This window comes from Pagrus major, chromosome 22, assembly GCF_040436345.1.
Source record: "Pagrus major chromosome 22, Pma_NU_1.0".
NCBI lineage: Eukaryota > Metazoa > Chordata > Actinopteri > Spariformes > Sparidae > Pagrus > Pagrus major.
In genome coordinates, this window is record NC_133236.1 from 30,230,540 (window position 1) to 30,257,745 (window position 27,206).

The following is a 27,206-nucleotide window of genomic DNA, read 5'->3' on the forward strand; positions in this document are numbered from 1 at the left end:
AATAGTTTTTAAAGTCTTGTTTTTTTAAACAAACGTGAGAAAATCACAAGACGAGGATTTACAAAGTTGGATGTTTAAGTTTGAGGCTTTCGGCTTGAGCAAATAAACCAAATCAAATAAGATATGAGTGTCACTAGTGTGTATTAAACTGTCCTTGGTTCGATTTTTCATTTCGAAAGAGATTCTGAGAACTTTCACTGAAACTTGTAGGAACCTTCTAACCTGCTGCATTAATTAAAATATAAATGTAAAGAATTGAATCAAGTGGTTTCGGAGAGTCGTAGTTAAAATCTGTTATTGGAGAAATGAATGTGATATTGTTACGATTTTAGCTCCTAATTATTAAAAATGCTGCTGTGGAAGAACAAGAGAGTAACGGCAGGTGAAGGCGGATGTAGTTCAACAAAGGGAAATAAGACAAAATTGGAACATTTTTCTTTTTAAACAGCCTTCGTGGCCATTCGAGTGTCGAGATCCTGAACTCATCATGAAGTCCCTGTCCCTGTAAATGACGTCACGAGGTGGTACGAGGCTCTTGATCATGTGACTGTTCTGGTACAAACATTCACCTGTTCGTGTGGCGGAGAGCCTTCAGAGATAAACTCACCAAACTGAAAATCTTCTCACACTTAGTGCTCAGTGAATGTTAGTTTCAGAGCCTGTCATGCATCCAGAGGAAGAGGCATGTATTAAAAGATTGATCTCAGAATTTTTTATTAATCTGAATTTCACAGCATTAGCATCAGTTAGAGATAACAGAGGTCCGATAACGGAGCCCTGGGGAACACCTTCTCCAGATTAGATCCATATTTCTCCGTCACGTTGGACTGCAGACGTTTCACTCAGTTGGAAAACCGTTTTAAAGCTGCTCAAAATCATTTCCAGACTGTGAACGCTGCTCATTCTCTCCATCTGCCCACTGCTCCGGCTCTCCCTGTTCTCCTTTAATTATTTCTCTTTTTCATCTCTCGTCTCCGCCTCTCTCTCTTTCTTTCCTCCGTCTCTTCATCATCCCTTTTAAATTCCTCCTCTCCTCCTCTCCCTCTTGGTCTTGTTTCTCATTTCTCTCTCTCTCTCTGTGTGTTGGCCTCTTTCTCTCTCTCTTCCTCTCTTCCTCTCTCTCTCTCTTCGGAGCCTCCTTTTGAAGCCAGGGGTGCTGATGCAGTTGCCATGGCGACAGGCAGAGGGGAGACGGCTCTGTTGCAGGAAGAAAAAAATAAATCAGCTGCACCCGAAGGCCTCATAGACTCTTTAATAAGTTGACTTCATGATATTCAGTCCTCTTTTTTATTTCCTCCTGTTCAAACAGTCGACTGAGACTAAATTCGATTTATTTAAATCTCTCATTGTCTCTTCTTAATGAGATGAAACTTAAACCTCACAGTGCTGCTGTTTGGAAACACAGCGGACATTTCATCCTAATTTTAATGTTACTGAAATAAAAATAATTATAAAAAACAAATTTAAACGTGAGTTATTTTCAAGTCAAATCAAGACTGAAGCCAGTTTAGAAATGAAATACAAAAAACTAATCTGTGAGTTCAAATGCGATTTAAACTTATTATAACATCTTGAATGCATCAAATAAAACACAGCCAGCCAGGAACACCTGATATTTCTATCATTTTTAGAAATTCAAATAAATTAGGAAATTCAAGGAAACTTCAACAGAAAAGACAAAACGGTGGCTCACTTGTAGTAAATGAAGGAGGCGTGTCATGACTTTGATTCAAAATTGAAAATCGGTCATTGATTCTCCGCTTCTGTGAGCATCTGAAGAACACAACACCTCACAGTCAACACAGCTAGCTTAGCATTAGCCTGCAGCGTCAGAGATGTTGGGTTTATTTTCTTTTTCATAGATCCTTTATTGATTTGTTTGTGAAGAGGGCTTACTCTGGACAGATTTGAGAAATTGGTATTTTTTTGTTGAACTCTGGAATTTTTTTTTTTGGTGAATAATATTTGAACCTAAGATAAAGTCAAGCTGTTGTAAAATACCCCTATCTTTTAAAAAAGACACACATTAAACCAGTGATCTGTTGATATTTACTGATCCACATGTGATAGTTTTGCACACTGAGTCTGTTTTTTTCATCTGAAATTGCCGCACATTTAAAAAGTAACCTCATGTCATGACAATCAAGTTTACACTCTGACGCCGCAACTTATTCAAACTTTTTTTTTTTTCTTTTTGGGGAACAGTTTTGATTTTCTGCATTTTTTCGAATCCTTACCCTTCCGTGTGTGTGTGTATCTTGAGGATTGGATGGACCTAGTATTTTATTTTTATTTGTAAAGACGTGCAAGGACCACAAATCATCTTCACTGCTGAATGACTCTGTCTTGTCTCATATTGTGAATTTCGCAGTGAATAGATTTATTAACGCATCAGACGCAGTGTGCAAGGTTTCAGTTTTATACCAGATGACTAATAAAAAAAACGCATCCCACAAAAAACAAAACAGACTTGGTGTGCAAGAGGCCTGAACGATGGAGTCGGTGCTGAAAACAAAAGTTTCCATCAAAAATCTCACCGCGAATTCGTTAAAGCGTGACACTCAGAATAAAGACACTTTATGACTGTATCTGCAGCGTAACTGCTCAGTGAGGGTCATGACACCTGTTGGACAAAAATACCTGACCAGATTTGGTTTGTTCGGAGGAGATTTTGTCGTGATAAATTCAACGGTTAAAGTCGTCCTCCACTGTGTTTCACACAAAAACAGACAAAACGTAACAAAACCGTTTTAACCTTTTTTTGAGTGTCGTCAAAACACAGAAAGCAGTTTGGCTGCGGCAGCCGACTTTCTTCATAAAATCTCTTTTTAAATCAGGGAAGACATTTTTCCTCCTCAGAAGAATTAAAAGTGACCGCTGCAGATGATCAGGAGGAGGAAAGGAGGAGAGGATGGAGGAGAAAATAGATGGAAAAAGAAGGAAGTCAACTAAGAGCAGAGCAAGAGAGAAGAAGGAGGTGAGGGTTGAAGAGAGGGAGGAAGAGGAAGAGAAGGAGGACAGAGGAGACAAACAGAAGAAGGTGATGAAGAGAGTCAGGGAAACAGGAGGAGGAGGAGAGGACAAGGTTACAGGAAGAGGAGACGAGAGAGGGAGCATGGGAGGAGGAGGTGAAGGAAGAAGGAGAGGAGGAAGAGAGAGACAGAATGAATCATGCAACTCATCCAGTCGAGCCAAGAGACATTTAAATCACAAAACAGAGGAAGAGAAGAGGAGAGAGGGTGATGGAGGGAGAGGAGGAGAGGAGGAGGTGTACAGGCTGGTTACAAGAGGAGAAGGAAAACAAGGACACAGAAAGGAGGAGAGGAAATAGACAACGTGGATGAGAAAGACTGAAATGGGGAGAGAAACGGGAGAAAGGACGAGAGAAGAGGTAAATGAGGACAAAGATAGGAGGCGAGGGAAGAGAAAGCAGGAAGGATAAGGTGGAGGAGTAGGAAAGGAGGAGAGAATGAGGTGTACAGCTGATTAACAGAGGAGAGGCAATAAAGACAAAGACAGGAGGAGAAAGAACGGGGAAGGTGAAAGGAGAAGGCAAAGGTGAGAGGAATGAGGAGAAAGAGGGGAGGAGAGGAACTGAGGGAGATGTGGAAAAGGAAGGGAGGAGAAGGAGAAGAGGTACATGAGGACAAAGAAAGGAGGTGAGATAAGGAACAGAGGAGGTGATGGAGGAGTAGGAAAGGAGAAGAGGATGAAAGGGAGGAGGGAGGAGATGAAGGGCTGTAAGTCGGTAAGCAGAGAAGTTCAGGGAGGTGAGGAGGAGGAGATGAAGGAAAAGACGTGAGGAAACAAGAGGAGGATGAAAAGTGAAGGAAGATGAAGTATGAGGTAATGAGAGGAAACGAAGAGAAGGCCAGAAGGAGGAAGAAGAGGGGAGGGAAGAGGAAGTTGAGCAGAGGAGGAGAAAGAGGAGAAGACGAAGAGGAGTAGAGGAAGGTCGAGTGAGGCTCGAGACAAACACTCTCTCACTCTTTATAATTAGAACACACACCAGGAGTGTGTGTGTGTGTGTGTGTGTGTGTGTGTGTGTGTGTGTGTGTGTGTGTGTGTGTGTGTGTGATGCATCGCAGCAGCTGATTGGCTGAGCTGTTGGCAAGGGGGGGAGGGAGGATGGGTTGCTGCGCTGTGATTGGCTGGCTCGAGGCCCAGGGGCAGATGGGAGATTTCAGCGCAGTGCTCCTCTTCTTCTTTGACTCTCCTCCTTCTTCTTCTCTCATCTTCATCTCTTTCCTCTCCCTCTCCTCTTTTGTCTTTTTCTTTCTGTCATCTTTTCTCTTTTCTCCTCCCACGTTCTTTCTTTCTGTACCTTTCTGTTCCCGTCATCTTCTTCCTCTCTGCTTTCCATTTCTTCTTCTTTTTCCTCCTCTCATGTCTCTGTCCTCCTCCGATGGCTTTTCTTATTCTTTCTTCTCCTCTCTGCTTTCTTCCTCTTCTTTCCTATCACACCATCCATCCATTCACCTCTCCTGTCTTTCTTTCCCTTCCCTCCTCTTGTCTCCACTTTTCGTGTCTTACCAACAACCAGTTGTGAACACTATTACAAAATCACTCCCCAGGAAGAGCGCTAGGCTTTGAAGTCAGTTTTCATAGTGTAATAACATCGCTAAAATGGTGGATAAATTTTTTTGAGCGTCACAACTCCCATAAAATATGAAATGACTCTTTTGCCGATCAGAATTTGTTCTTGAGCCGCATGATTAAATAATTTAATCTCTATTCCAGTTAGGCGTGTGCTCATCGGCGGAAGTAAACACACGTCAAAGCATCGACCTGTTACCCTTTTCACACTGGACCAAACCCCTGTAACATCTGGCTTTTGTCTTTGATGTGAATGTGCACAATCAGCACGTGAAAGCCCGGATGAAAGCGCTAATTTTCACCTCTTTCCAGCCTACACGCGAAGGGCCGTCAGTCCGTCTCGTTCCGTCGGCGCTGAGTTTAAAAGTGAGACTGAAGTGAGACATTTAAAACAGAACCAGCGTTACATCGTCAGTGCCAGATCCTTGCCAGCCTCTCAACAGAGATGAGAGAGAAGTGAGATGTCTCACTCCTTTGCAGCTCCAGAAGAATCGATGTGTCTAATTCAGTATCACTGAGTAAGATTTTGTAAAAGAAGTCTTCTGGAAAATGTTTACCAGTTTTGTCTGTGACTGAGTCCAACGCATGTTTATATCTAATACACCCTCACAGGATCCCCGGCTGGATCAAAACATTAAGCTCCCAAACATGAATTAACAACGATGTAAAAGAGAAAACAAAATCGACACACATATCTGAAATCCGTTTTCTCTGGTTGTCTCTCAGTTAGCTGCTCTTTGTCTCTCTGTGAGCTGCTGATGTTTCTCTGCACCAAACTCAACACTGAGTCACCAAGTCGATGCTCTCTGAGATTCACTCTGACGCAGGTTCAGGATCTGTTTTTTCTTCTTTGTTCTGTTGGTTTTGGTCGAACTGTTAAAGATCTAATATCAAATATTTCTGCGTTTAAAAAATGTCCAAAAATGACTCAACCTTTGTTCTACATGTTGTTGAGTTGTGTACTTACATTATCCCAAATGTTTCCAACAATGTTCAAACCAAAGAAATCCACAAGTTTACTCAAGGTAACGATGAGTTTTTATTTAAGTTACCGGAGAGAGGAAGGAAGTCGGACAAGAAGACGATACATAACGTGAAGAAAACTCTAAAACATTATCGTCTGAGTCACAAACATAGATTTACATCAGCAGTGCTGGTTGTTTAATGATGTGTTTGACTGAAGGATCATTTGTGTTTATTCGCCTCAAACAGAGAGTTAACCTCTGAGTGAAGTCAGCACTCAGCAGGGACTCTGGTTCTGGTTCTGGTTCTCTCTTCTCTCTGTAACGTTACGTTTGTGAAGTAAAGTCCATTTCCCCTCCAGCTCCAGTCAGCAGCCAACATTACAGAACAGAAACACCCGACAGTGGAGGTCACCTTCAGATCACTGCTGCAGTCAGGTTGATAAACAGGAGTGAAGATAAATCCACTTTTTAATCTTAGAAGTTACAAACTAATCTCTGAGCTCTCCTCCTGTTGGATCAGAGCAGAATCTGATGAGACTCCAGGTGTTTATTCCTCCAGAAGGTCTGGATCAGCACCGAGTCCCACACGTCTTTTGTTTTGTTTTTATTGAGAGACCCCTCGTGGCAGAAAGTACACATTGTGCCTTAAATGTCTTCCTTCTGAGTTGAAGCAGACGAGGTGTTTATGAGCCGTCACTGAACTTCAGCCGCTGATCGTCCTGTACGCATGATGACATCATGTGATTTTATTGATCGACTCATCGGAAGCAAAATGTTTGTAGAAATAGTTTCGATCGAAAACAAAATGTTGAGATTCAGAACTTGATGAAGTGACATCGTCTGTCTGTGTTTCAGGATTTGTCCGGCTCCATCGATGACTTGCCCACCGGCACCGAAGCAGCGGTGAGTTCGGGGGCGTCGGGCTCCGGCAGCGCTCAGGGCGACCAGGGGACTCCAGCCCGCTCCCCCTTCTCCCCCCATGTCTCACCTCGACTCCCCCCACCAGCTCGCACCGGACCCTCTCCCTCCGCCTCACCATCCCCCGCTGGGTCCGGCAGCCAATCGCGATCTGGACCAATGTCTCCTGCCACCAGTGGACCAGGTAGGGTGATGATGTCATTTCCTGTCTGTACTCTGCATATGGAAGAAGACACAAACACACTGTCTCTGTGCCCCCCCCCACAGGCTCTCAGCTGACCCCTCAGGTCTCTGGTCCTGGATCAGTTGGTCCTCTTCCCTCCCAGTCTGTCATGACTCAGGACAGAGGTACGACTCACTCATCTGTGGCAGACTGTTGTGGATTAATTCTTCTTTATCTCACTGTTAAAAACATCTGACCATCATCATCATCGTCCTCGTCATCATCATCTCAGTGTCTCTTTTATAAATGAGCTACAGGCTCTCAGAGCTGCTCACCTTCAGGAACACTTTGGGTTTCTCTTGTTTCTTTTCTGAGCTGCTGCTAGAACAAATCTGTCTGTCCCAGAATTTAAACCGTCTACAGTCGTACAAAATGTCACCTTCAGTCGAAAGAAAGTCAGTCGGATTCATCTTCTGGGGAGAAAACCTCTGTACTGATTGATCGGTGGTGCGAGCACATAATGGCTGTTTGTACAGTTGTTTGATATTTCCTCTTTTGATAGAGCTAGGCTAGCAGTTTCCACCTGCTTCCAGTCTTTGTGCTAAGCTAGGCTAAACACAGACTCCTTGCCTCACCTTCTCCTTACTTGTTTCTGTTGTTTCTTCAGGGTTCCCTCCCTCCATGCAGCGTAGCACCCAGGGGCCTCAGTTTGGCCCCCAGCAGTCAGCACCGCCCATGTCCCCTCACTCAGTGTCGGGGGGGCCCATGCACCACGGCTCCTACCAGCAGGGCGGCTCATATGGCCAGTACGGCCCACCAGGTACACACTGTGACTTGAAGGGAAAACACGTTGATAGAAGCAACAAAAGTAAAACTTTCAAACAGTTTTTATACATTTTTCTTCCTCGCCCTCTTTAGGTAACTACCCCCGCCCCCCCCACTATGGAGGGGCCCCCAGTGCCAACTACAGCAGCCCTGGCCCGGGCCCCGGTTTAGCCAACAGCTTGGGGTTGAACGCCAGCAGTCCCATGCACGGTCAGGGACCATCCACCCCGGCAGGTCGAGGACCCGGGCCTGGCCCGGGGGGGCGGCCTTACCCTGCCGGAGGGAGCGCCATGGCCCCCACCTCCCCCGGCATGCCACAGCCTGCCGGGCAGGGTATGGGGCCTCCGGGGCCCAACGCCAGCCGCAAACTGTCCGAGATCGGCCCCAACGTCGGGCCAAGTGCCAACTCCTCATCGTCCTCGACATCTGCAGCTGCCGCCCAGGGCAGGTGAGTCTGGACAAAGAGAATCAGTTTAAATATTCATGTTCAAGAAAAAGGACATGAACATGTCAGCACTCGTTCTGTGAAATACAACAACCTGTTCACTAAATTATCAGAAAGCATTCTCCGAATCATCTTCAGTTTTGAGATGAATTTCCTTACTTTCCGTTGCTTCAGTCATTAAAGTGTTATTCTTCTAGAAACAGTTTTAAGAACAGATTCAAAGATGAGGCCTGATCACTGACAGTGATCAAATTCATTCATCACACTTTATACTAAACATCCATATCTGTCATCGTTTGTCTTCTGGGTTTAATTGAATTTATATTTCTTAACCCTTGTGCCCTCGTCGGGCATTTTTGTACATTTTTCTCATTTTTTTTTTTATTTGGTGATCATTTTGGCTGTGTTACAGCTTATGGCATGAATTTTTGCAAGAACTTTTCTTTTTAGTAAAATTTTTGAAATCCAATGTCTTTTACTCTCACATGTCTTTTATACTCTATTTATGTGTTTACTTCCCCCTTATTCAAAACTACCAGACATTCAATCATTGTCAGGATTTTAACCCCTTAATTGCCAGTTTAACTATTTGAATTATTTCATTTTTTGTTACAAAAACACAAAAAATGAATTATTTTCCATAAAATAAATAGTGGGGAGCTTTGGTGGTGATTAGAGTCTTGGATATGTCAAAGATTAGCAGCAAAATTGATTTCATTGCATTAGTATTTTTTATGTAGTGTCAAATACTCCCTCTGGACACCTTCGTGGTCAAAAATGCCCCATTGACTGCCATTCAAACCACATGTTTTAATCTCACTGCCATTACAGTATAAAACCATGCATCATCTAATGTCAGCATTTCATTTTGAAGAAAAGTAGTGATATTTGACATTTTTACTGTTTTCCACCAGATTCAACCATTTTCCCATTGTAGGCCGAGGCATGAAGTTCTTCTATTTTTGCCAGTTATATTATGGAGCTGTGTGACTACCAGGGGCCCAAGAGTGATTGTGTGTGTGTGTGTGTGTGTGTGTGTGTGTGTGTGTGTGTGTGTGTGTGTGTGTGTGTGTGTGTGTGTGCGTGTGAATCTGTAAACACACACTGATCATTTCAGGGGTGAAAACATCTTTTGATGGATGTGTTTGATGTGTCTTTGAAGAGGAGCTTGAGTAAAAACATGGCCTCTTGCCTTTGTTGTCCTCAAAAACAAAAACAAAAACAACTGTCACTGTGTTTACGCACCTGGCTGCTTTCACAGCCACAGATAAACATGCAGCTTGGCTGAGGGGTCATTTCATCAGTGAGCAGAGAAGGAGAAAGACCTGCAGCCTTTATGACATTAGATGATGCATGGTTTTATACTGTAATGGCAGTGAGATTAAAACATGTGGTTTGAATGGAAGTCAATGGGGCATTTTTGGCCACGAAGGTGTCCAGAGGGAGTATTTGACACTACATAAAAAATACTAATGCAATGAAATCAATTTTGCTGCTAATCTTTGACATATCCAAGACTCTAATCACCACCAAAGCTCCAGCTCCCTACTATTTATTTTGTGGAAAATAATTCATTTTTTGTGTTTTTGTAACAAAAAATGAAATAATTCAAATAGTTAAACTGGCATTTAAGGGGTTAAAATCCTGACAATGATTGAATGTCTGGTAGTTTTGAATAAGGGGGAAGTTGTTTAAGTGATTTATCAAAAAAAAGTAGAAAAAAATATTGATGTATTTTATAGCAGTTTTTCTGTGCGTGTACATTTTTGCCACGAAGTTGTCCAGAGGGTAATAAGTTTGAGGAGGGCACGAGGGTTAAACAAGACAAAATGTGGCCTAAACGACCAACAGGTTGGAGCTTAGTTATTACATCCAGTCCTTCAGTATTTCACTTTCAAAATCTGTCATTTGAAGCAGCTACAACAACATTAGCTGTGTTTTGGACATTTATCTGTGCTAATACTGAAGATGAGGAGAGAGATGCTCAGCACATCAGATCCAAAAAAGAAATAAATCCTCTCATTAGTTGGTTGCAGAGTTTTGTGTTTGACATTTTTTAAAATATTTGTTATTGTTTGAAGCTGCAGAAGAAAGTTGTCCGTTTTTGTTGCTTCTCCCTCGTCCCTCCATCCCTCCAGGCCTCCCTTCGCTCGTTCCCCTGCCTACCACAACCAGTCCTGGCCCGGTGGTCGACCTGCCCTCTCTCCTACCCTTCAGCCCCCTCATCCTCCTCCTCCTCACCCTCCTCCTCCTCACCACTCCCAGCAGGAAACCTATGTTCAGCCCAAGCCCACCTTGCAGACCCCCCCTGAGCATTATGGGTAGGTTTGGTAGCAGAGCCCGACAGATACGCAAATATTTAACTTAAGTTCTGTTTTCTTTCCTAAAGTGGTTCTTCATTGGATTCAAGGAACTTAAAATATAAGGAAGGGTCATTACGTAACCGAATCTTGCTTTGGGGCCAGAAGGTAGTGCCGGAAACACCAAAACCCAACAGATCTACGTCAGATGACTTCTGATGAAGAAATGCCTCCAGAAAATGAAAGAAGACACTTCAGAGAGGAGTTTTCCACCAAACGATGAACAGGGCTGATAATACTGTGATCAAACGAGGCAGGTCCGGTCTGATGAGACTGCAGTTACAGCAGCGCAAACAGGAGCCTTTCCTCCACAACTTCGAGGAACGAACAGCGTTTCGATAGGAATCTCAGGTGTTAACCTTGTCTCTGAAGTGTGTTCTTTCATTCTCTGGAGGCATTTCTTCATCAGAAGTTATATCTCTAAGATATGTTGGGTCTTAGTGTGTTTCTCCATCATCTCCCATTGACTTCAATACAGCTGACGCCACAGTCTGGCCCCAAAGTGAGATGCATTGACATAATGACCCTTCCTTCTTCTTGGGGTTCATTGGTTGGATTAGAATCTTTATTAATTGGCAGGTTGCTTCATAAAACCCACGATTTTGAGAAAACGAGAATTTGAAATTAAAAAATGCCACATGATGAAAGTGTGTGTGTGTCAGGCTCTGCTGCACACTGACAGGTTATGGGATGTTTTACTAACCGGACCACTTCCTGTCCTCTGACGAGTCCTGCATGGCTTCAGTGAGGCTGCTGCTGTTGTTAATGTGTCTTCATCCAAAAATAAAACAACTGTTTTAATATCCACAGCTGCTGAAGCTTAATGACACAAGATGAAGTGTGAAACATGTACATGATACATCAGTCGGGCTCTCAACACGAGAAAACAAAAAGCTAAGGTAGCATGCGGGAGAGGTGCTAAGCTAACCTGCCACTGAGCTTGAGAATACAAGAACAGATTATAAGAAATCCTTCAGTCCTTTCTCTCCTTTTTCTCTTATGCTGCTGTGTTTCTCTCTCCAATAAGACCCGTGTCCAAGTAGTGTTTCTTTCGGGCAGAAAAGCGCTGGCTGTGCACTCAGGAGCACTGAGAGAAAAAGCTGTGCATGAGGTTTACTATCTGTTTGTCTTTTATTCGACATTGGGACATCAGAGCGAGGAGGATGTGGGTGGTGACATGAGACAAAATACGGTGAATATTATCGGCAAGGCCAAGAAAAAGAAAAGGCGCCACGGAGCAGCCGAGCAAAAAAGGCGGAGCGTTCAGAGAAAAGATGCTGGATGCGGTGTCTTTTCTCTGGGCGTCAGCCTGCTGCCGTGGACGCCAGTGGTACTGGCTGGCACTCAGAAAAAAACGCTATGTGGACATGGGCCCTAACTGCACGACTCCTGGAGACATACGCTTTATTCCTCATCTCCTTCCTCAGTGTAACCTCGTGCATGCGAGCTGCTGCCTCATCGGTTCGATCACATGTCATTGTAATAATTAAACCCCTTTTTCTTCTGTGGTGTCCAGGCAGGGCAGCTATCTGGGCATGGCAACGATGGGAGGCATGGGCCCTGGAGGTCCTGGAGGCCCCGCAGGTCACTACAGCCAGCAACCAGGCAGCAACTCTGGGAGGATGACACCACAGGGACCCCCCTACAACGCCCCGTCCTCAGGTAGGACCGTAGATCCCAGCGCCTGTTAGCATCAGGAGTATTTTTGGAACAGTTTCATTAATGACCTCATGGTTTATCGTTCAGGCCCCATGATGATGCCAGCGGAGGGGATGGGAGCTCATCCAGATGCCAAGCAGAGGGTTGACCTCAGTAAAGAGGGAGTCTGTCCTGCCACCGAACCACCCAAACCCAAGGTGCGTCCTTCGGCTTTGTTAACCAATCACAGAGGCTGTTTGCTCTGCAGATCACGGCAGCTCGCAGCATGCTCTAACAGATGCATGTGTGCTGAGCCTAATGCAAGAATGCATCTTAACAGCACTGATACAGGTTTTTGAATGGCAGCAGTGCGTATTTATGGAGCACTTTCGGTGCAGATTTATAATCCCTTCAGTGTGTTCTGGACCTCCTCCAGATTAGTCTCCTTTTAGGACATCATGGAGGCACCAAGATCAGATTCCTGAACCACCTCCTCTGTGCTCCCCTGCAGTGGTTCCCCTCTGAACTCATTTCATGAGCATCCATCTTGCCAGACTTCAAGCTATGAGCTCGTGGCTGAAACACAGTGGTTCAGCGTCCTATGAGGAACCACTCACAGATACAGTTGTGGTTTAGGGTGTGACACCTAGCAAGAGAAACGCCTGTTGGTTTGAAAACAACAGTGGCGGCTCCTCCAGAGGTTAGCGTAGCTGCTTTAGCATCAGTTGTATCAGAACAGGAGAGCTTATTTCATTGAGGAAGAGCAAAGAACAACGCTGAAGAAAACGTGTTTTTACTCTTCTCTCCACTGATTTCAGAACTAGATTGATTTACAAGCTGACTCTACTACAGTTGACCTGATTGGTTGAATTGACCTGTGATAGACGGGTGGTTCATCCAACCACCTGCCAAGTATTTCTTGAAAGTGCCGCCCTTTTCCAAACAGTTTCCACAGCGTTTCATGTAACAACAGCTTATCAGGTGTGACGACCAGCGGGGGGAAGTGCCTGTTTGCTTGAAAACAACAATGGCAGGTCCCCCAGAGGTTAGCGTAGCCGCTGTAGCATCAGCTTTGTCAGAACTGGAGAGTATTTCTTCAGAGAAAAAATCCCTGGAGAGCCACTGAAAGCTTCTCTTGGGGGAAAAGATGTTTCTGTTCTTCAATCAGAGTTTGATTTACCAGCTGGCTCCACTGGTGGCAGCGCTCTACTACTGTTGATCTGATTGGTTGAAGTGAGTTAGACAGATGGTTCGGCCGATCGCCTGCCAAGGATTTTTTGAAAGTGTCAGCCCTTTTTCTAAACAGTTTCCACTGATGACTTCCCAGATGGTTCTGTGTAACTAACCAGGTGTGTCAGGTGAAGCCCAGACACCCATCAAAGGAACCAATATTGATTTTGTGTTCCCACAGTTCCCAGACCTCCTGACTTCAGGTCAAGGTTTGGATGTGGAAAACCTGTATAGTAATTGTGCAGTAAGATGCTTAGTGGCGGTGACGTTTAAGTCATGTGATCGTGATGTCGTCTGTTTGTAGCCTAACATTGCGCTTCAAAAGTGGTGTTCATCTGTGAAGATTATCTTGGTGAACAAAACCTGTAAGTATCATAAACTTGTGTTTGACACAGGTTTTTTTCTGTAATAATCCAAAATCCAATTTTAGGGAGGGATTCAGGGCGATGCTAACTTCAGCTACGAAAATACGTCATCACTGCAACAGCCACACATTCTGATATTTCTTTTCTTTTTTATTTGTCAGAACATTTTATTGATTGCTGTCTGGATGTTGAGAGATTTTCTACAGATATATAAAAAAAAATCTTGAATACGGCCACAGATTGGATGATACAACTTAAAGGAGCAGTCTGTAGTTTAGGTGAAGAAATGGTAATGAGCAGAGACAGATCCTCATTGGCTGAAGCAAACTCTCTTTGTTTTCATGACTGAATAAACAAACTGACCTTAAAGGACAACACACTTTATACTGTTTTACTGTGTTTATATGTGGCGGACCCTGCCACAGTGCTCTGGGACCTTATTTTCCTCTGAGAACAGCTTGTTTATTCACTGATGGAAACAGTTTGTATTATTACTTCATTAATATTGTAAATATTAAAATTCAGAGTTTGAATTTCTTCTCCAGAACAACATGATTCCCCATTAAAGAGACGATTATCGACCTTTGTCAACGCGGGACATAACTGACAGTACGTCATGTTGCCTTGTGGGTTGTTGGCCTCTGTGACTTGAAAAAGAGTTTAAGGATGTTTCTTGTTAAATTAATCAACTCATTAGCAGGTGATGTTGGGAAATGAAGGGGACTCGGAGGTCAGAAAGAGATTTGGACAACAGAAGGTTTTAAAAACTGCATCTGTCAGACTTTGTCGGCAGCTCGTAGAAGAAAACTGTCATCCAGGTTGACATGTTCACTTTTTAGTGGAGTCTGTTTGTTCCAGGAGAAGTTTTATTTTATTCGACAGTATTGATCAATTTGTTTCCAGCAGCATGGTGTTCGTTACACTTCATCTGGGTTTGGCTGCTTTGGAAGAGTTATAGAAAACCCAAAATAACCAGTTCCTGCCAACATGAGCCAGAGAGTCATGAGTTCCTTCAGACGCAGCTTCTGTTGAGATCTTTTCTTCTTCTCCTGCGTGTTTTATCTTGTTTTCCCCTCCTTGTTTAGTTCACTCTCAGCTCAGCAGCTGGAGAGTTTTGAAAGCTCTGACTTCTCCTCCTCACTGCTCTCCTTTGACTTGCCTCGCCTCATTATCCGATAGTGAAGAGTCGGCCTTGATCACAGATCTGTGCAGGATGGAGATCTGGCGGTCGGGGTTACGTGAGACGACTCGTCTTTGTCTCTGCTCCGACTCGGCTTCACTTGATGACTTTGTGTCTGCAGTTTGTCGAGGAGTTGCTCTGGAGTGTTTCTCCAGAGACGCTGTGTTGCTGTTAATTTTTGCTGCTTGGTGTTTTGTGCTGAAGCAGTTTGCTCAGAGTTTGACGCTCTGCAGGTTAGGTGTGGGTTTTTTTTTTCATGTAAGCTGTCAGGGAGACCTCAGAATAGATGTGAGACAACAGGGTGGAAACTTTAAAGTCTAGAAGCTCAGTTGGCTGTTAGAAATCATAGCAGTTGCACTATTTTCTCAGATAACTCGATTGATTTTGGAGAATAACTCAAAATAAGAGCGGAGGTGAACACCTGCCGTTGTGTTTCTGATACTTGGTTCAATTTGCGTTAACACATCATCTTAAATTACCTTCAGACGTGTTATGAGAGATAAATATTTCATTAAACTTAAAGGGGCAGTATGAAAGATATGGCCAGAACTTTAGTTTACAACAGTAAAAACATGAGCAAACATTATCAACAGAGTTTAAAGAAACATGCACACTGATGTTCCACTATTAATATTATGATTATTATGAATATTATTCAGAATATTGTGTGAACGTAAACGCTGCAACTGTGAACATCTGTCATCGCCTAATACCACTTTGTAGCTCAAGAGGTGATAGTCTGACAGCCCCGTAGTTTCAGTCTAATAAGTCAACAAAATAAACTCACAAATTGTCAAGAAAGGAAATATTTTGACACTTATTGTCTTTACTAAACAGAAAAATGCAACGTACACCGTCTGAATTCAAGTTTCTCTCTTTGACTGAGCTTTGCCTTGCCTTAATTGCCTTGTTAACTCATCGTAAAACACTCTTCATTCAAACTGATGTTTGTTTCTGAGAAACAAATCAGAATTATGACCTTAAAGATACTATTTGAAAGAAAAGTACATTTTTTGAGTCCTGTCCCAAACTCGTCAAAAACTGGTGCTTTGTGATTCTAGGACGGTTCGGCCACCATCCCAGAACAGAGTCAGTTTTTGATGAGTTGGGAACGAGACTCAAAAAATATACTTTACTTACAAATAGTACCTTTAAACTCCAAGAGAAAAAAGTGGGAAGAATTCTGAGGAAATAAAAGTCATAATTGTGACGTTGAAGTCCGTGGACATAAACTGAGTCAGAGTCACCAGACCAGTGTTGGTTTGTCTCCACAGTCACCTCTGGTTCGGTCCAGATAAATCCTCAGTTCACAGAGTAACGTGAAAATATTCTGTCTCTACACGCTGATGATGTCCGACTCTCTCTCTCTGTCCTCTCCTGTCTCTCTCTGTCCTCTCTGTCCTCTCTCTCTGTCCTCTCTCTCTGTCCTCTCTCTGTCCTCTCTCTGTCCTCGCCTGCCGTGTCTTCTCGTCCCTGGAGTCATAGTCCTGGTCAGAGCTGCTGTAAATCACCTCTGTACTGTGTCCTCTGTCTTCACACTGACCTCCGTCTCTCTCAGAGGCTGAGTTCAGTCCCAGTCTGTTGTGCACACGTGACTCCAGTCAGCTAACAGGCCACTTAGCTCCACGGCTAACTGAGCTAGTCGCTACAGCAAAGAGTACAGTGAGCAGCAGTTAGCGGTTGCACTGCCCCCTGTGGTTTTGGAACGACCTTCAACTTCTGGCCACTTCTTCTACAAATTCCACCTTTTAAATCAGCTACTTGTGACTAAAGGTTTGGTCTTCTGGGCTGATAACCAGACTTCTTGTTGTTTGTTGCTTTCTGTCTGCTGTGTGATTTAACGAGCAACATAAACCTGTCCATCTGCTCCCAGCTGCTAAATGCTAACGCTAAAGGTTTTCACTGCGCTTGTTGTCTCTGTGAATGTCGAGTTGTGTTTGTGCTCTCTGAAACGTTACAACAATTCTCTATTTTTATTTTTTTTTTATTTCTACTCGCCGTCCTGACGTCCCCTCACCACATGGCTCTGGTGTGTGTGTGTGTGTGTGTGTGTGTGTGTGTGTGTGTGTGTGTGTGTGTGTGTTTTGTGTCACAGGACAGCTACAGCTCTCAGCGTGTGTCCAAGCCCCCCACCCCCTCCCCCATGTCCCCCAGCTCAGCTAGCTTGTCCTTCTGTCTCGGGGAGGACAGTGATAGCATTAGCAGCCCCGCTTGGCCCAAGACGTCAACCAGCCCCGTAAGTGCAAAGCGAAGCACATTTATTTGGTGTATTTATTTTTTGTCTTTACATTTTGGAAGATTTTCACAACGCACCTTCATCACCTACTTCCTGCTGCTGATGTGTGAAAACCTTGTAACTCCAGATTCTGTTGCTTTTGGTCCCGCTCTGTTATAAACCATGTTGAAGTCACACGTTTCCTTTATTTTACAAGTTTTACAACATGTGACTTTTTGGAGACGCAAGGTTTTCAGTGGATGAAGCAGCATCAAGCTCCCATCTGATCTCTAATTATTATTTTTTGTAAAGTCCAAAAGCTGCTTTCTTTTCTTTCTTTTAATTGTTTTTTCACATCGTAGTCTGACTTTGTTCATGTTAAACGTGAGACTTTCTCATTTAAAAAAAATCCAACGAGTTCAAGTTCACATCAAACTCTCTGATTTAAAAACTTAATCGTCTGCTTCTTAATTTGACAAAATTATAAAGTTTAAGATTTCTGTTAGTTGACAGAGGAAGAGTTGAGCATCGTCATGGAAGGTGAACAAAATTTTATCTCCTGTAACTTCACAACGAGAGACCTTCAGACTGAGGACGCATTAGAGATCCGATCACTGAGACCACATTCAGAGGTGGTCTGGACCACATGAGACCACATTCTTTTAGCAACTGCGATGATGCTGCGATCAGACCAAACATGGTTACATACGCAAGTTTGATGGAGGGATTACTTTTTATTGCGGTTACTCTCGCAGCACCCAGCCGCCTGGAGCTGCGTCTGGATGACGGCAGCTTCCAGCTCTACCTGAGGCCGGCCGGTGTCCAGGTCTCAGCTGCAGAGCGTCTGTCTCCACTGATGCAGCTTCTTCATAGGTGTGTTAAAATCAATTAATAGTAACTGTGAGCAGCAACTAGACTGAATGAATCTGTCTCACCACATCAGTATGAACAAGAACAAAGAGATTTCTCTGTGATCTGAATCAATAAACGGATCAGAAGCTGAAATAACAACATCATAATGTCGCCTTGTAAAAAGCCTGAACTCTGCTGCGTCAGGTCTGTCGGCCAGATGACAAGCTACTTTTAAAATGTTTTTTCCCTGACTGGAGTTCGGCTCGATCAGAGCTCTGCTGTGCAGAGACATATTTACATGACTTACCTGGTAGTCCAACTTCCTCGCTCACTTCCCTCCACGCCAGCTCCTTATTTGTCCTGTCTCAGTAAGTAGATGTGTCATCGTACAGCTCTGGTTGTCTGCAAACAGACACAATTACTGCTTATTATCCTCAATGTTTGGTTATGAGTGTCTGAACATCAGCGACATTAACATCATGACGTCAGTGTGAATGTCAGCGCTGACAGACCTTCACGACACAGCGTCACAAGAAATCCTCACTCGAGTTCAATATTTTCAACTTGCATCAATGACTCGACTTTCAAGTGTTGGCATCTTTTTTGCGCCTCTCTCTTTCACCACACGTCGTGTTTTTCAAGGTTTTTTTTTTAGAAGTTGAGATATTCTCATCTTCTCAGGGCAAGTGGTGGAGTAGCACCACTTTTTCTACTAATTACGTTTGACATCTTGGTGAGATCAGCTGCTTATAATGTGGGAAAGACTTCAATCTCTGCCAGTTGACTTCAGTTAGATTCATAAAAAAATATCTGATCAAAAAATTGGTTTAATTCAAGAACTTGGACATCTTGTGCGCTTGATGAAACAGTGAGAAACAGTTTATGAATCAACCGAAGCTTTGAAAACGTGAGAAACACGAGCTGGACTCTTAATAGTTAAAACTGTTTTAATGAGAAAGTCTCTCAGTTTGAGCTGTGACTTTGCTGTCAGCCATCTTTGTTTCTGTGTCAGTCTTCATTCAGCTGTGATGAGAACAGTGGTCGATCCTCTGGTTGTGTTTTCAGTGCTGACTGTCCGCCACAGTGCTGCCCAACCTACTCAGAATTTAAGACAGAGCTGGTTCCTGTAGTTTAAAATGACTTCACTTAATGGTTTTCAGCACAAAGGGACAGAAATCAACGACGTCTGATCAGCATCATTTTATTAAAGAATACACCAAAAACATGTTAAACTCATGATGATGTAAAGTCAGGCTCAGCCATCATCTCTTCCTGATGATATAAAGTCAGGCTCAGCCATCATCTCCTCCTGATGATATAAAGTCAGGCTCAGCCATCATCTCCTCCTGATGATATAAAGTCAGGCTCAGCCATCATCTCCTCCTGATGATATAAAGTCAGGCTCAGTCATCATCTCCTCCTGATGATATAAAGTCAGGCTCAGTCATCATCTCCTCCTGATGATATAAAGTCAGGCTCAGTCATCATCTCCTCCTGATGATATAAAGTCAGGCTCAGCCATCATCTCCTCCTGATGATATAAAGTCAGGCTCAGCCATCATCTCCTCCTGATGATATAAAGTCAGGTGAAGTCTCGTAGTCCACAGAACATTTCTGGAGCTTCACAGTAAAACAGAGTTGCAGCGTTCTGCTGAACAGCTGAAGCAGCTGGAGATGATTTAAAACATCAGATGTCTCCGTACAGCTGAAGCTCCAGAAATGTTTTGGACTACGAGACTTCACCTGACTTTCATCAGCATGGAGGGAGGAGATGATAACCGGATTGACATTTTTGGGCGAACTGTTCCTTTTAATAAAATGATGCTTATCCTTGAGGTCGTTGTTTATGAACTCTGCCCACAAGCCAGACTTTAAAACAACCCTGAATAAAATATTTGTTGATGTTGAATGAATTTTCAGAACAAAGACCCGAGGTATCAACTCTGTAACTGAAGGAAATGTTTTGACTCCACTGACTCTCAGTTGACTCAGTGTTTGGATGAACATGTATTTCTGCACTGAGATGACAAAGGTGGGGTCGCACTGTGGTTTTGTGTCATTGTGATGTGACGGTACGTATCTGTTGTGTAGGACTGCACAATATCCACTAGGAAAACAAAACATTTTAACTTCAGTTTGACTTGTTTTCCAGCCACATGCAACCAGATTTACCAACAGATGTTTAAAAATATAAAACATGTTTGACTTTTTGCTGTAGTGATACCTTTTAATTATAAATGACTGACTAATGAACGGCTAGGCAAACCAAAATATTGTGTTTGTCACCTGTCACCTTTGTCACCCAATAACAGATGAAAATCTAGTGATATTTCTCCAGTCTGCCTCTAACTCAGGACAAAGAAGGTGATGTCTTTGTATTTTAGTGCACTTGATTGAAATACGTGATGGATGGAAGAAAATGAGCGCCAGCAGCTGGATTTGAACCAGACCAGCAGATTAGTCTGCTGTGTGATTGTTGGTGGTCTTATTGTGCAGTCCTTCTCTGGTCGGTCTGTAAACTCGAAGGTGACCTTGGTCTCCATGTCTTGGTCTCTCCAGAAGCCCAGCGTGGCCACCATGACCAACGAGAAGATCACTCGACTGTATGAGATGGGCTCTGAGCCGGAGAGGAGGTTGTGGGTGGACCGGTACCTGTCCTTCATGGAGGAGAGAGGGACGCCCGTCCCAAACTTGCCCGCCGTCGGAAAGAAACCTCTGGACCTCTGCAGACTCTACCTGACTGTCCGAGAGATCGGAGGCCTGGCCATGGTGAGACATCAGTTAGACAGAAGACTTCGTTTTGTGTGTTTTATTGTTTGCATCTGCTTCTTGATTGAATATGTTTTTTGGTTTTAGCCGCCTTTTGGTCATTTCATTATTGTTCATCCGGAATTAAAGGCGAGAGCTGTAATTTAAGACGACTTACAGTAAATATTAATCTGCTGATTATTTTCTTGATTCATCTTCTGGTTTAAAAAAAAAAAACAAACGAAGAAAAATGAAAATGACTAAACCAGACTAACTGTTCAGACACAGGGAGACAATGTCACTTCAGTTTGAAACCGTGTCAGTTAACATTCACAAAGTGACTGAGTAAACATTTGGATTGAGTTTTAGTTCATACTGATCATTAATAAACACCAGAGATTTCACAAAGAAACATGTAGCTTATATTATTGCAAACATCTTTGTTTTCATGGTTTGTCTCAGCTGTTTTGTTGCTGCTTCTTGTCTATTTTTCTGTTGGTTTGACGATGAATTTAATGGATAAATCTGGTCTCCTCCTCCTCCTCCTCTTCGTCCTCCTCAGGTGAATAAAAATAAGAAGTGGAGGGAGTTGTCGTCACAGTTGAACGTGGGGACATCCAGCAGCTCGGCCAGCTCTCTGAAGAAGCAGTACATCCAGTACCTGTTCGCCTACGAGTGTAAGGTGGAGCGAGGAGAGGAGCCTCCACCTGAGGCCCTGGGACCCACCGGAGACACCAAGAAACCTCCGTCACTCCAAGCCAAGATCCAGCCACCCTCCCCAGGTTAGGACTCACCTGTTTTCTTTAAGACGTTAACCACAACAAGTACTACACAACCTGTAAGCTTCTCATAACCTAAACTTTGAAGAAACCTGTGAGGTTCATCCTGATGTTTCCAGGTATGAAAATGAGGAAGTGTATTAATGTGTAGTCCCCACAGGAACCTTTAAACAATTTGGTGAAGTGGACCCAACAAGTACTAAAACCAGAGTATTCAGGTGGACCCCGCAAGTAATTAAAACAAGTTTATTAAGTTGGACTGGACAAGAACTAAAAACAACTGTAAAAAGACGGACCCCACTAGTACTCAAAACAAGTTTATTATGATGCAAAGTTCCCGTAAGTTCTTAAATCCAGCATAGCAAGATGGACTCAAAACAAGTGTCTACAGTGGACCATTTACATTAGAGACTCATCTGTTTGAAAAAGAGTAGTTACACATTCTCTGTCTGGAAAGGGATGCCAGCTTACCACACACACACACACACACACACACACACACACACAACCTTACCCTAACATAATTCTAACCTAACACACACGAAATCAATTCTTAACAGGACCGGCTAAAAATGTCCTCACTTTCCAAAATGTCCTCGCTCGGTGGTGAAAAACATGTCCTCACTATGTCACAAGTACAAGAACACACACACACACACACACACTAACTCATCTGATGATGTAACAGAGGAGCAGAGTGAGTTGTGAGACATGAGAGTGTGAATGTAAACAATAGTGACCTCAATCTGACCTAATTCCCACGATGCCTCTCCCTCTCTCTCTCTCTCTCTCTGTCTCTCTCTCTCTCTCTCTCTCTCTCTCTCTGCCTCTCTCTCTCTCTCTCTCTCTCTCTCTCTCTCTCTCTCTCTCTCTCTGCCTCTCTCTCTCTGCCTCTCTCTCTCTCTGCCTCTCTCTCTTGCCCTGTTGACACAGAGATCCCACAATGCTGCTGTTAAATAAAAGGCCGTCATCACGTCGGCATGACGCTGCCCAGTATGTGATTTTAGACGCACACACTCGGCTCTGTTTCTGCCTGTTCTTTCAGCCTAACGGAGGAACAGCGCCCCCTCTGTATGTGTGAACTCTGCACAGACCGGCGAGGCGATGCAACACTCCCGCCTCGAACTCTCTTTGGAAAAGGAGCTCCTCTCTGTCGGCTCTTTCTCACTTCAGAAGTGATTTTAAATGCATTCAAACAATATGGACCCTACAAAGTCAAAACATGAAAACTCAGCTGAACTAACTTTGGCTAGTTAAGGCTAGCTAGTGAGATAGCATTAACTCAAGCTAGTTTACCCTCTTTGTTCTGTTTCCTGTAAATGAAATCTGTATTCCGATGCTCAAACATCTTTGTGGTTGAGTTTGATATTGCACATAAATAAGGTAGTTGAATCTAATCCACCAGGTAAACTAGTCTGCTAAATGCTAACTAGCCTTGCTTAGAGTAGCAGTTACTGCCATCTCTGCATCCTGTGATTCTAGTGAAATTCAGGTACTTTTAAAGTTCCCATGAAATCAAAACTGATGTTAAAGTCTTCATCACATGTTTCAATTCAATTCAAAGGAGCTTTATTGGCATGAAAGTTTTACAACAAGGGTTGCCAAAGCATCAAAACACAACTTGTCCAAACATTCGGACTGTTTCTTGCTCTATTTTTCACCTATATCTCAGATAAGTTTTGTATGCATTTTAATGGTATGCTAGGCACAATCTGATATCACCAAGTTGGAACACCATAATCAATGTAGCTCCAGAGCCATCAGTGAAACATTTTTACTGCTACTTTACTGCAGTTGTGTATGTGATTTGTCCACGGCTGTTTGCCGTACCTGTCTTTCCAAGATGGCTAACGTACTTGCACATGTGCCACTCAGATCGGGTGGTGACAGTCCTGTTAGCTGAGTCAGCCCTGGGGTGCTCCGGGCCAAACCACCTCAGTACCATACTCCCTGCCCCTCCATCTTCTCTGTGGCTGTGCTGCTCCGTCCCGGTCTGACTGCCGGGCTGGTCAGAGTCAGTGGAAGGACGTAACTCGCATTCATCGCTATTGACTACTGTTAACATCAATCAGTATCTGTAACAAGTCCTACCCACGTAAATATGCTGAAGCACATGGCACTCAGCCAGCTGTTTCATGTATTCAGGAAGCTGTTAGCCCCAAAAGCTGGACCCCACAAGGCCTAAAATAACCAGTCTGCTCCTGAAGGCTTATAGTATTAATGTTCCCGGTTGCTGCTGGTCCTCCTGGTTTTTTGTTTTTTTTACATGTCTGAGTAACTGCAGTGTGACGTCACATGATGACACGTAACGCTTGTTCTCAGCAGGTTATCTGTCTGGTCTGTATCTCTGCAGCCAACTCGGGCTCTCTCCAGGGCCCCAACACCCCTCAGTCAAGCAGCAGCTCCCTGACCGAAGCCCCTGGTGACCTGAAGCCCCCGACCCCTGCCTCCACCCCGCACAGCCAGATGGGCGCCCAGCCTGGAAACAGGTAGGTGAAGGGCCGGTCACACTGGAATTGTTATATCTTGAGAGTAGATTGGAGGATTGGTGGATTGCATTTGATTTAACTTAACTCGGATTCCCAAATGATCTGCTTTATCCTGGTACAGTTTGAGGAAGATACAAAATCCTCAGATAGATGTCAGACAGTAAAGAGATCAACAGTCATTTACATTTTCAAACTTCTTTACAAAGATATGGGTATTTTACAACAACAGCTTGACTTTATCCTGGTGTCTTTTTGACATGTTCAAATGAGGTTCTCCAGAAACAAACACCAAACAGCAGCCTTCAGTGATTCAACAATGAACAACAAAAACAAATTCAGTTTGTTACAAAGTTCAGTTTCTCAAATCTGTCCAGAGTGAACCCTCTTAACAATCAAATCAATAAAGGATCTCTGAAAAATAAAATAGACCAACATGTCCGACACTGTCAGAGTTTCCTTTGTTATCAGTCAGCTAATCGTCTTCATCACACAGGAGAAGAGTCTTGAAGTCACGCCGCAGGCTAACACTAAGCTAGCTGCAGGCTAACGCTAAGGTAGCTGTGTTGTCTCCGAAGCGTTGTATTTTTTCCTTCAGCAGGGCTGGAGGGGGTAAAAAAGACTATATTGATGATCAAAATTGACATCGTATGAATATTTTAAATTTCCGTTCTCACGTTCTGCTGTTGTTTCTCTCAGGAACATGGGAGGAGTGAGCATCCAGGACCCGTTCTCTGAGGGCAGTGATCCAGCCTTCCACAACAAGCGAGGCAGCGCCCCATACCAGCAGGGAGGAGGCCCAGCAGACCCCTCAATGAGGATGCAGTATGATGCCAACAAAGACCCATATGGAGGACCAAGGAAAGGTGAGGAGTGGACAGCTCTTAGTCGGACCACATTGGTTGACCACAACCATTGAACTAATATATAACCACAATATCAACAAACTCCCTTAACAAATGTAGTGATTTTAAGAGTTGTTGAGTTAGGAGAAACTTTATAACTTTGTGAAACGCTGTCTCTGACAAATTCTTCATTGTTTTGGCCTTCTTGTAAATTCAACAGCAGCAGCTGTGTAGAAATGGACTAGTGCTGCTTTATATTCAGGGCTTTAGTAACAGTTGTTATGCTCTGCTGCCCCCTGGTGGTCAAAACATCCCTGTTTTATTATCAGTCAGTGTTTCATATTTTAGCCTGTGTGCTCATATTGCCTTCACATTACATCACCACTGAGCACTTTCCAGGTTTTGATTAACAGTAGTACATTGTTGATAAAATAAACCACTGAACCAAACTATTCAGTTTTCTATGACTCTTGAGTCCTTTTTAATTTCGACCTAATGAAATTATGTTGTTTGTTTCTTGTTGTTCTTCAGGTCCGGGGCCCGGTGAGGCCTTTGGTCCTGGTCAGATGCCTGGCGGTGCCATGCAGGACATGTACCCCCGCGGGCCGCCCTCTGGGCCCCTGACAGGGATGGGCCCCAGACCCCAGTACCCCTACGGGCCCGGCTACGAGCGGAGGTAAACTGATCAGACAGCTGAGGGCTCACTGTGAATTCATACATGATTGTAGTGTGTGTATTCTGTGCATGCAGTGAAGGTAGTCTTCGTCTTCTTCTTCTCCTTCTTCTTCTTCCTCTTCTTCTGCTCCTTCTTCTCCTTTTCTTCTTCTTCCTGTTCCAGTTAGTGGAGGGGAACAAAAGACTCTGTGAACAATATGTGTAAAATTCCCCAAAATATGTATGAACGCTGGTGCAGAAAGACATGATTTTATGTTTATAAATTCTTTGTCGTAGCTTTTGGTCTCAACTATTCATACTTTGTTTGTGTCTTACAGGACTGACTTTATCTAAATACATATTTTTTTAGCAGATTCTTTTTTTTTAAAGTCAGCTTGAGATCTTGAGATTGAGCTTCAGTTGAGATAGAGCTGAAATGATACCACACAGGTTTAGAGCACACACACAGTTTCCTCCCTGTAAACCTACAAAGACCATCCATTAAATAAGTGAAGTAAGTAAAAAGATTTGGAATAAGAGTGCTGTCTTCTTCCGTCCTGCAGGCCGGACCATGTGATGGGGCCTGAGGCAGGCATGGCGCCCCCTGGAGGACAGAACAACATGGGCCCATCTGGAAACGAGGCCGGCATGTACCCCAACAGATACCCCCATCAGAGGTGAGAGGAGGGCTGTTAGAAAGTGTTCTTCGAGTTTGAACTTGAGGTTTTTATCTGCGTGTGTTTTAAATGAAGGTGTGTGTGCTCGGTGTGTATATGAATTCTGCTCCGTCTCTTCAGGCACGGACACGATGGTTATGGGCAGCAGTATCCTCACAGCATGGCCTACAGTTCCCATCAGCCCCTGTACCCTCAGCAGCAGGTGAGCACTCTGACTTTACAACAGGTGATAATAGATGAAAAGACACTGGATCAAATATTTTTCTGTTCATCTTTTTAAAATCACTCACCACAGAACTGAAATGTTTCAAAGTCAAAATCAACATTCACAACTTCTCTGAATCACAAAAAACCTGACATGAAAACAAGTCCTGCTGTGTCCTGACCAATCAGGATCTCGGTCCTGATATCAACATCCACCCTGATTGATCCGATCACAGGTGGACAGCTCGAAGTGCAGGTATGAACTTTTCTCTGTCGTGTGTCTGCAGGGTTACAAGCGTCCAATGGAGGCTCTGTATCCTCCTGCAAAGCGTCATGAAGGCGAAGTGTTTGGCGTGCAGCAGTTCGGCTCTCAGCAGCCTGACATGTTCGGGCCCTACGGTGGAGGAGGTGGGGGCTACATGGGCCCCGAGCGGCGGCCGGTCCAGGGTCAGTACCCGTACCCATACCCACGGGATCGGCAGGGACCTCCACAACACGCTATGATGGGCTCAGGATCACCAGCGGTGTCTGGGGGCCCTGGGGAGGGGCCGCAGGCCAACATGTGGCACCCCAGGACTGACATGGGCTACACATACAGCCGGCAGGGCCAGGGGCCCCCGTACCCCGGAATGGGCCGAGGAGATGACCAGGAGGGCAGGGCCCCCCAGGACAGCCAGTGGCCCCCCAGTCATCCAGGCCAACGGCAGCCACCGTACCCCCCGCACTCCTCCTCCTCCTCCCCCTCCATGCCCCCCATGCCCTCCAGACAGCCCCCCGCCTCCTTCCAGGCCACGCCCACCGTCCCGAACCATGTGGCCCGCTCTCACAGCCCCTCCTCCTTCCCCCGGCCTCTGGGGGGCTCTCTGTCCCCCAACAGCGCCCCCTACCTGCCCTCCACGAAGAAGCCGGGGCACCCAGGTGTCCCCCCCGGCCCCCCGCCAGCTCAGAGCCTCCACCTCATCCACAGAGAGGTCAGCTTTCCCCCCGGCTCTGTGGAGGCCACACCCCCCAAACTGAAGCCACGACGCCGGCTCAATGCCAAGGACATAGGTGAGACCACA

The 27,206-nt window shown here is 44.3% G+C and overlaps 1 protein-coding gene across 4 annotated transcripts in view; it reads left to right on the plus strand.

Annotated features, from left to right (window-relative positions):
- The window catches only part of arid1b (AT-rich interactive domain 1B), a 42,153-nt gene that overhangs the window by 10,506 nt on the left and 4,441 nt on the right, over positions 1-27,206 (plus strand). For 2 of the 4 annotated variants that reach the window (XM_073492318.1, XM_073492322.1), the window contains exons 5-20: positions 6,417-6,663; positions 6,747-6,827; positions 7,310-7,462; positions 7,561-7,915; positions 10,051-10,233; positions 11,789-11,934; positions 12,019-12,128; positions 16,781-16,921; positions 20,312-20,521; positions 21,063-21,282; positions 23,633-23,768; positions 24,465-24,631; positions 25,142-25,286; positions 25,828-25,941; positions 26,062-26,143; positions 26,433-27,195. In XM_073492318.1, the coding sequence (XP_073348419.1) occupies positions 6,417-6,663; positions 6,747-6,827; positions 7,310-7,462; positions 7,561-7,915; positions 10,051-10,233; positions 11,789-11,934; positions 12,019-12,128; positions 16,781-16,921; positions 20,312-20,521; positions 21,063-21,282; positions 23,633-23,768; positions 24,465-24,631; positions 25,142-25,286; positions 25,828-25,941; positions 26,062-26,143; positions 26,433-27,195 (3,253 nt within the window). The remainder of the gene's footprint in view (positions 1-6,416; positions 6,664-6,746; positions 6,828-7,309; positions 7,463-7,560; positions 7,916-10,050; positions 10,234-11,788; positions 11,935-12,018; positions 12,129-16,780; positions 16,922-20,311; positions 20,522-21,062; positions 21,283-23,632; positions 23,769-24,464; positions 24,632-25,141; positions 25,287-25,827; positions 25,942-26,061; positions 26,144-26,432; positions 27,196-27,206) is intronic. The other 2 variants (XM_073492319.1, XM_073492321.1) reach the window with 2 other exon arrangements.